The sequence below is a fragment of the Eurypyga helias genome, unplaced genomic scaffold (genome assembly GCF_000690775.1).
Source record: "Eurypyga helias isolate BGI_N326 unplaced genomic scaffold, ASM69077v1 scaffold2771, whole genome shotgun sequence".
In the NCBI taxonomy this organism is placed as follows: Eukaryota; Metazoa; Chordata; class Aves; order Eurypygiformes; family Eurypygidae; genus Eurypyga; species Eurypyga helias.
Genome location: NW_010229979.1, coordinates 15735 through 26075, shown reverse-complemented (window position 1 = coordinate 26075; position 10341 = coordinate 15735). Strand labels below are relative to the sequence as shown.

Here is a 10341-nt window from a genome sequence, read left to right as displayed (position 1 = left end):
GTGTGAGTTTTAAGTATGTGTTTTAGTTTTCTTAGAAGTTACAGTACTGAACTGATTTTTTTGTGTGAATATAAATTAAGTATCCATTAGTGATGAAAATACTGTGCTAGTTAGCTTTATCTCATTGCTTAGGATTGATAAAGTACAGAATATAGGCCTGAGGAACTAAGTTGAATGTACCTTTTGTTCTTTTTGTTTTTCAGAGGTCCAGAAGACACAATAAATGATTGTAAAATCCTTTTTGTAGAGGAAATGTACAAGATTGAAAAGCCAGGAGCCTATCCATTGACATTCGGGGATGGAGAGTTCAAAAGTACACTTTTTAAATTATTTGAATAGAATTACAAATTGAATTATGTTTTCTTTTAAAAATAGATCACCATGCAGAGGTAATAATAATAGTTTTGCGTGTTCAGGAAAGTAATAACATAGAATCCTTGTTAGATTTCTGTTCTAAAAGTGTATTTACTGTAAGGTGGCTCTATTACTTGTCATACTCAGAAACTGGTAACATCTTACTGCCATTAGTCATAAGCAGAGAAAAAGGGGAACAGCCGGTAACATTCTGAATGCACTTTAACCCTGCCATTATGTCAGAAATAAAAAAAAAAGATAAGGAACTTTGTGCCAGAGCTGCTTGTACCACCAAAAAGAAAAAAAAAAAGGATAATTAACATTTGGATTGTTACTTGGCTGTGCATGGCCTTTGAAAATATAACCATGCCATGACTCCTCATCCTCCCCACAACCACAGGAAAGAGTTAGTGGCAGATTATCTGAAAAATAGTGTAATATTTTATCCTAAACTTAAAAATATATTGAAGTTATGAGTGATAAGTGTTCGTGATAGCAACACTGAGATGTTGGACTGTAGCTCTACTAATAGTCATTAGGTGTTATTATATACTAGACTCCTGACTCCATGGCAACTTTTCAGAACCTTTGTATGTAGCACAAGAACTAGTCTGCTTACTGTTTACTTGCTGTCATCTAAAAAATCACTGTTTTTCAGAGGAGCAAGTACCATTTCTTGTGATGTTCTTAAAAGTAAAAATGTGAACTTCTGTAAATGAACTTCTCACAATTCATTTTTCAGTATTTGTGGTTTACTTTCCTCATATTATTCAGAAAAAAGTAACCAACCATTCTGGTTATTTTGTATTGGACACATTAAAGGGTATTTGCAATATCTTAAAACATCTTTCTATTTTAAAAAACTGTAGTATGAAAAATCTAAAAATCTACAGATACTGCTTTGCATTTACATGCCTACATATTTTGCAAGTCTGATTGTTTAAGAAACTTTTTAAACGTCATAAAAATTATTATAGTTCATTTAGTTCTTCCCTGCAGGTACTCTGTAGTCAATTAATTTCAAAATTTATGTGTGTGTTAAGGAAATGAATAATTACTGTATTGCTGATTATATAGAATTGTCTACAGTGACACTATTTGATCTGTCATGAGTATTTATCATGGAATCAAAATAATATGGGTTGGAAAAGACCCTTGAGATCATAAAGACTTACCATAAACCTAACTGGCAAGTACACCAGTAAACCATGTCCCTAAGCACCACATCTACACAGCATTTAAATGCTACCTGAGATGGTGACTCAGCAGCCTCTTCCAGTGTCTGATAACCCTTTCAGTGAAGAAATTTTTCCTAATATCCGATCTAAACCTCCCCTGGTGCAACTTGAGGCTGGTTTCTCTTGTCCTATCACTTGTTAGCTGTGAGAAGAGTCCAACCCCCACCTGTCTGCACCCTCCTTTCAGGTGGTTGTAGAGAGCAATAAGGTCTCCCCTGAATCTCCTCTAAGCTAAACAAGCCCAGTTCCCTCAGCTGCTCCTCAGAGGAATTGTGCTCCAGACCCTTCACCAGCTTCGTCTCTTTTCTTTGGACACACCCCAGCACCTCAATGCTTTTCTTGTAGTGAGAGGATCAAAACTGAACACAGTATTCCAGGTGCAGCCTCACCATTCTTTACTTCCTACACTGATTTCCACCTTTATTGTTTCAAAGTCAAATTCTTTATTTTCACTGAGAACTTGTTCTCTCTCTTATTTGTAACCTCTTTGCTTGAACTACTCACATATTGCCATCTGGGTAGAGATTTGCACCTCTCTGTATGTTTTGTTTCGTTCTGTTCTTGGTCCCATTTTTATTCATTTCAGGATATTGATTACAAACCTTCATAAATAGACATTACATAGAAATATAAAAATATAACCCTGAAAACTTAATTTGTCTGGAAATTTTGCCTTATGTCTTGTTTTGAACTGCTCTTTTTCCTGAGGCCAATTTTCTCACCACACTATCCTTTTAATTTCTGTTCATGTGATTCTCATTTTTTTGGTGAGCTGTCTTGCCTTTGTTCACTTACACACAGTGCACATCAGTTGAGCTGTATGCCCTAAGCAGTGTACCCTTTACATTTGGACTGTATTTACATCCTTGATTGTACTTTATATTTAAAAATTTGATATATGTATATATCTATAAACATACATACAGCTACCTTAGCTTAAATGCTATGAAAAGCCGCAGATTTTTGTTACAATAACAGCAGATGAAATTGGAAGAATTAATTAGCTTTAAATACTTCATGAGATTGTTTAAACACAATCAGAAAATGCAGTGACTGTATTTTTGTCTGTAATAGGCTACTGTCCATGTCCTTTCCGAAAGATAGAATACCTGCTTTGGAAATAATCTTCATCAGATAAACAGTGTAGGCTACCTGTGCAGAAAAAGTGTTATTCCGTGAGCATGGCCATATGTCATTTAGGTTTTATATGTGTAAATTAGATAAAATGTGTAGGACATGTCAATAGACCTTTAACAGTTACAGTTAAAAATAAGGTAGTTATTTTCAAATTATTTAATGGAAGGCTAACTTCTGCAGCCTGGTAAAGGAGTAGGGCTAAACCTAATAAAAATTGTAATAGAAAATCATAAAACTAAGAAGCAACATACTTGTAAATACATGTCAAATATTTGTATGCAAACTGGAAATAAGACCTAGAGACCAACATATATTACTTCCATCAGAATCCAGATTTGTCCTATGAACATGCAATAACTCTTCTTTCAAAAGAAGAGAATATGAAATAATATATGCAGCTAAACTGTACAGTGTTAGCAAGGCTGAATAGACCTGTCTTCATGTGACCAGTAATGCAGATATAATCGGTGCATTTGACTTACAACATGGTTAATGAAGAAACGTAAAAAAATAAAGTAGTGTCATGAAAATGACAGTTTGTAGTTTGTCTGCATAAAGGAAACTATAAAACTTAAAGGAAGTTGAAAACTCAGGTATTGTTTAACTGAACTAAAATATGTCGACCTTTTGGCTTTTTTCCTCTTTAAAATATATATTATTACTCACCTTTGACCTAAAAAACTGGTTTTGTAACAGAAAACAGTAAATCATATAGGCCTAAACAACCTGTTGTGGTAAGAGATACAGAGAAGTATGTAGTTTCTTTTTGCATGTTTTTTTTTTTTGAGGAGGTAGACTAGTGTTTCTTCAGGGGGTGCTCAGTCATCACTTTTAAAGTTTTTCAAAGGGGATACTCTTTACCTGGGATTTCTTCAGTCTGACTTGACTTGAATTGGTGTTGACACCTTGGACAGACTGTGAGTTTTGACTAGCTGTGCTGGAAAATGCTTCCTCATGTTTTCCAGTTAATACCTGTCACTAGACTTTCTACCTGTACAGTCATTCTTCTATGTTCTTCAGCTTTTATGTTTTTTCTCCTAAAAATTCAAGCACAGCTTGAATTTAGCACTTCTTACTATAAAATGGTTTGAGTTGGAAAGGACCTTTAAATATCATCTAGTGCAACTGTCATGCCGTGGACAGGGGCATCTTTCACTAAATCAGGTTGCTCAAAGCCCCATCCAACCTGACTTTGAACACTTCCAGGGATGGGGCATCCACAACTTCTCTGGGAAACCTGTTACAGTGCCTCCCCACCCTTATCATAAAAAAATTCTTCCTTGTATCCAATCTAAATTTACCCTCTTTCAATTTAAAACTGTTACTTCTTGTCCTATTTCTAAAGGCACTGGTAAAAAGTCTTTCCCTGTATATTTTATAAGCCCCCTTTAAGTACTGGAAGGCCACAGTAAGGTCTCCGTGGAGCCTTCTCTTCTCCTGGCTGAACAAACCCAGCACTCTCAGCCTGTCTTCATAGAAGTGTTCCAGCCCTCTGATCATTCTTATGGCTGTCCTCTGGATCTGCTCTAACAGGTCCATGCCTTTCTTCTACTGGGCACCCCACAGCTGGACGCAGCACTCCAGGTGGGGTCTCACAAGAGCAGAGTAGATGGGGAGAATCACCTCCCTCGACCTGCTGGTCACACTTCTCTGCATACAGCCCAGGGTACGGTTGACTTTCTGAGCTTCAAGTGCACACTGCTGGCTCATATCCAATTTTTAACCCATCAGTATCCCCAAGTCCTTATCTACAGTGCCATTCTCAATCCATTAATCCCCCGGCGTGTCCTGATACTGGGGATTGTCCTGTGCAGGACCTTGCACTTGGCCTTGTTGAACTTGACGAGGTTCACATGTGCCCACTTCTCAGGCCTGTCAAGGTCTCTCTGTATGACATTCTTTCCCACTGCTGTGTCAACTGCACCACTCAGCTTTATCATCCACAAACTTGTTGAGGGTACACTCAATCCCACTAGCTATGTCATCAGTGAAATTATTAATTAGTATTGGTCCCACTATGGACCCTTGAGTGAGGGACACTACTTGTTACTGGTTTCCACTTGGACATTGAGCCATCCAGTGGATCCAATGGATGCGGACCATCCACTTGTTGGATGTGTCTGTCCAACCAAGTCCTTATCCATCTAATAGTTCATCCATCAATTCTGTATCTCTCCAATTCAGCAGTAAAAATGTTGTGAGGAACCAAATCAAAGGCCTTACAGAAGTCCAGGGAAATGCCATCCATAATAGTTCCCTTCTTCACTGATGCATTCAGCCCATTGTAGAAGGCCACTAGATCAGTCAGGCATGATTTTCCTTTGATGAAGACATTTTGTCTGTCTTTAATCACCTTAATTAATAAAAAATTGCTGCATGTATCAGCCTCCTCCATATAGAGCTTCTGAAGGCTGCAACTTAGATAATGACTCATGGTGAAGAAAAATTAAAACTAAAGCTGAGAGAAGGTAGAAGCTTGTACTTGAATATTTTTTACTCATGCTAGTCGGAGAAACATGGGGTTGTTCTACATGTTTGGAGTTTCACAAATTCTAGTCTCCCTTAAGAAGGTAATAGAAAAGCAGCAGGCCTTTAGTGTGCGTGCTGGTTTTAGTGAATGAAAAATATTTTGTGTTCTCCTAAGGGTTAAAGATTTCACGGGAATAGGCAGTGTTTTCCTACATATTATGATTTGTTGCTTGATCTCTTCTCTTTTTGTCTATTATTCTGTTTGCCTAGCACCTGTAGAAGAATCTGATGTTCATGCTGCTTCTGAAGGGCTGTAGGGAGTTTTGGGTTTGGTGGGGTTGGGTTTTTTTTTTCATTTTTGTAGTGGATTTACTCTTCAGATTCCTTGTTCATGAACTTGCTTATGACATCATGGACATACTCAGTAAGATTTTTTGCAAAGAATGAAATTGTTAATTTTTGTACAACTAGTGACTTCTGGGTATTTTTGGCAAAAATTATGACAGGAGTATATGCGTCTGTCCTTATCACACTGCCTTCTAGGCCAGTTGCGCTTTTGAACAGACGTTGTGGAACAGTTCAGAAGTTCCTCAGATAAATTTTCTTTGAAGTCCACAGGCAAACTATCACAGCTGTTTCCATTTCTGAACTGCTATAGCCTGTAGTTATTTTTTCTTCCAGGATGGTACTCAAAAGAACATTTTCTGACCCATTCTAAACTTTAAGAAAAATAATATCTCTGTTATTTTAGGAGTCTGGATTCTTTGGTTCCTCCTTCCAACTTCAAACTCTCAAATAGTCTTTCTTGTCTTCTGTTTCAATGCCAATTACTTCTTTCAGATAAAATACTGTTTCCAGATAAGTTTGGAAGTACTCCAAATTATTGTATTAGACTAGCTCAAACTCAGATTTACTTTCATGACATTTCTAGATTACTTTTGCACCGAACATATAGATGAAATATTTTTTCTTTTAGTATTGGAATTATTTGGGCTGTGATCAAGTTATCTTCTGAAGTCTTCTGTCATTTTTCTGGACCTTCTACTTGTTTCAAACATTTCTTCTCTAAGTGTTAATTCTGCTACAAGTATTCAGTATTTCTTTCCTCTCCTCTTTCCTATCTAGTTTAGGCTACTTGTTTTTCTCTTGTATAATATCATATTTTCCTTGATGATGAACTAATACCAATAGTTTCGTTTCATAGTGGGGTTCATGGGTCCAAATTTCCAAGTGAGCTGAAACAGAGAGTTAGTGTTTCTTTATATGTAAACTTAACTGCTGCTATGAAACAGCTGGTGATGTGAGGTTGTCTGTGGTCTCAGACTACTAATTCTTCTAGCCAACTGGAAATTGAATTTAAGGGTAAGAGAGCTGTTTCAAATTGTAGATCTGTCTTCATTTGACTGTTACCAGTTACCTAACTGGAATTTAGTCGTGGCTGCATTTGAGAAGATTCCAACTAGAGATTATGCAAGGCTCCATCTGTAGGTAGAGTGGTGCAAGTGGCACGTTGGGAACAGGAGGGGAGAAAATAAGAGAAGCTTCTGATTAGTCATTTTCTTTACTGCTTGTTTGTACAACAGAAGAAATTCCACTAGTCTAGTTAGTCAAATACCTTATTGTAAGAAAGAAGGATTTTTAATATGGCAGTGTTCATATGGAGAAGTACTTTTTTCCTGTACATACAGTAATGCACTTTTCTAAAATAAATGGTGTTTGACTTCTTCTTTGTTTTTGACAGGGAAGAGTGGCCCTGAATGCAAGCACTGTAGGGCTGATCCAGATAAGGAGTGTCGTTTTTGTTCGTGTTATTTGTGTGGTGGAAAACAGGATGCTCATATGCAACTCCTGTGTGATGAATGTAATATGGCTTATCATATATACTGCCTGAACCCTCCCTTAAGCAAGATACCAGAAGATGAGGACTGGTAAATATACAAGGATGATTTACTTATCTGTATTGCCATTCTGTACACGGTACCTTTTTATTATTTGCACCTTGTGAAAGACAATACTGAAGATTTTGTTTTAATTCTGTTGTGTTTCTCATCAATCTACTTAATATAATCCTTATGTTTTCTGTCAAGGTAATTCTTTTAAATCATTCACCAAGGATTAGTAGTAAGCTTTAATGGCCGTTATGTGGTTTCAAAACTGGTATGTTCATTTTATTCATTATGATCATTATGATCTTCTGTGACATTATCTGATGATTGTCTTTATCAGCAGTGGTTGTTCCCCAGCATTTTAATTTTCTTCAATCTTCACTGCTTGAACAATTTTCTCATGCTTACTCTTCCCTTTCCCTTCATCCTCTGTCCCCGTTGCTGCCCCTCTGCCTTTCCTGTGTCCTTTCATTGCCACTGCTGTATTCTTTTCTTCTGCTGTGGGAAAACCACTACCATGCTACTCTTTATTTCTACCCTCCATGGTTCTGCTGTCAGGAAAACTGAGCTAACTGGCATTGTTAAATCAAGATAATTGTTTTTTGAAGTGAATCTGCATGGACCCATTAACAGCCCCTTAAGTTATCTTGAGCTCTATACCATTTTTTGTCTTTATTAGCAATCTACAGTTTACACTGCTCATATTTATCACCTTCCTGTGAGTTAGATGAGATGCTAATCCTTTATAAATGAGCAATAAATAGAAATTTATTCTAATAAAGTTTTCCATTACATAGACATCAATAAATATCTAAGATGTCTATGGATATATGTTATGGAATCTCTTTGGATCTTGTGATTAAATTTTATATAAAAATCTGTGCAAGTGCTTTGGAAGTTTTAACACTCTCTGGAAAGAAATAACTCAATCTACTATACCACTTTGGATACTGTTGGTATTGGTCAGTGCCTAATGGTCTGTGTGTTTTCTGGGGCATTGCATTTTTTCTGAATTCCTGTTTTTCTGCCAGTGTGTGATTTAGCCATTGAGATAATTAACACTGATAGATGTTTCTCTCATTTGGCCACAGAGATACTGTTATTGGAAGCTGATCTTTTTCCCATGAAAATTCTGTGCGGGGAGGAGTTGTATTCACTGTTTTTGGAGTAATTGCTGGCCTGAAACACTACCTAAAAAATATTTTCAGTGCCTACAAGAAATATGTATGGGTCATTAGAACTAAAAATAGCATTGATTTGAGTATTATCTATGTAACTTTCACCTCTTGCATAGGCAGAATTATTGTAGTGTTTATTCAGCACTGTTTATTACACAGCCTGTTAGTCTGAACTATTCCCAACTTTTATACTGTCAAGGCAAGACTGGTCCTCAGTGTGTGACATCTTCTTGCTTCCTGCTACTTGTCAACACAAGTGAGTTGATGTCACGTGTGGAAACCATTCTCAGCACACATGTAATTTATTACTGACTGCAGTCCATAAGCAGTATTCTTAACCTGATTGTCACTGACCTTGGTATATGGCAGCTGAAAAGTTCTTTTTTTACTTCATTCAGAATGTTCAATGATGCTATGTGTCTGGAAGTACAGATCTGTTTGGTCTATCTGTTCTTCAGTTGCCCCTTACTCTCATAGTCAACTCTAATCTAGTACTCCAGCAACATTGAAGTCCATCTGTTCTCCAGTACTAGTCACAGGAAAGTTTCTGATAAAGAAAAAATACATATATACTTCAAGTCAGTGACTCCATGCCACAAAAGTCCCAAATCCTTTGTGCTATCCTGAAAACAATTTATTTTCTCTAGATTCTTCTACACCTTCAAATATGCAGAATGTTTGATAGGCACATCAGGATACTGAGATCTCACCAGTCATCAGTGTCTCTTTGGTTTAGCTAGTGTGGTAAGATTATCTTTGACCACTGGGTGCTTCAGATGATTTTTCAGATTAGTTGTTAGTTTTCTGGTCTTCATTGGCACCCATTCTTTTTCAAAAGCTTCTTCTGAGACATTCTTATGAGTTATCCTACTCCTGTTTCAGAGGGCTACAGGGAAAGTTTAAGGAATAGAATTTTTTTCAAAGTGTAGCCATTACTGCTTGGATCACCCAACCCTCTTCCAGTACTATCACTATAACTGCACTGCGTAGGTCCCTGGGACTGTTTTCGTCCATACAGAAGATTCGGTGCTCTGTAAAAACCCAAACTATTAAATTGACTGACAATAGGGGTCTTTAGAGTCCCTCAGGTCCCTCAAGGTCATGTTAAGTACATTTTTAGACCCTTACATTTACATTTCTGGCCAAAAAATTATGAATTTTAACAAGTAGCAGAAATACAATTGGTATAATTAAAATCTCTTGAAAAATGGCTGTCAAGCTCTTTAACTTGGTTCTGTTTGCTGTATTGACAATATGAGTTAAGTTTTATTCATGTAAGTAGATAGCTGCATCTGTGAATGAAGTCACTGGGTGAGAGAGGTACTGTTATGGAGCTAGCTTGTGACAGTTAGTTTTGGGATATTTAGTGAAGCTAGCCCTGTGAAATCTTAAAAGCTTGGTCACGCTTTGAAGGAGTACAGTTGCACTGGGCAAAGCAGTGTCTCCTACTAAAGAAGATGTCTGTGTTCTCCATTCTTGCCTGAGTCGTGGGTGTCTACCCCATAACTTCCTAACAGATTTTGTTTTAGAAATAGAAAAATATCCATTTAGGATTTTTATAGTGTAAAATTTGGCAAACTGTCTGCAGGGGCTAAGCCTGCAGTTTGGGACAGGATGATAAGTTTCTCTATATATGTGAAACAGCATTTGATATTCCATACAAAACTCAGTTTAAAAAAATATTAAGGTAATGTAGTTATCCTATCAAGAAACATGGAAATGCCATAGTTAATTCACTTTGTGAATTTGCATTTTGTCACGTTCCTTCTTTTGATTGGTTGTTGTATTTTTTTAAACAACTGTAATACCATTCACAGTCTTAGTGCTAGACAGTTTCAGCTTCTTTTATTATTTTTATTTTATTTTTAAATCTACATAGCTTTGTTGTCTTAATGGTTCAGCACTTTTATTGACATCATGAAATCTGTTCCCATGGACATTAATCATTAATTCAAAATTAATGAATGCAAACCAGTAGTACTAGTGGTAGTTATCTAAACTAGATTATCAATCTTAGTGCAGATCAGGCTTCCTCGCACATGGCATATAAGACAGAAACATGGACAATTAATTGCCTTT

The 10341-nt window shown here is 36.7% G+C and overlaps 1 protein-coding gene across 1 annotated transcript in view; it reads left to right on the top strand.

Moving 5' to 3' along the window:
• Positions 1-203: 203 nt before the first annotated feature.
• Positions 204-10341, top strand: part of LOC104516282 (E3 ubiquitin-protein ligase UHRF2-like) — a gene marked incomplete at its 5' end in the record, with an annotated part of 25123 nt that continues 14985 nt past the window's right edge. Inside the window, 2 exons of the mRNA XM_010160567.1 lie at positions 204-313; positions 6940-7126. Of these exons, the coding sequence (XP_010158869.1) occupies positions 204-313; positions 6940-7126 (297 nt within the window). The remainder of the gene's footprint in view (positions 314-6939; positions 7127-10341) is intronic.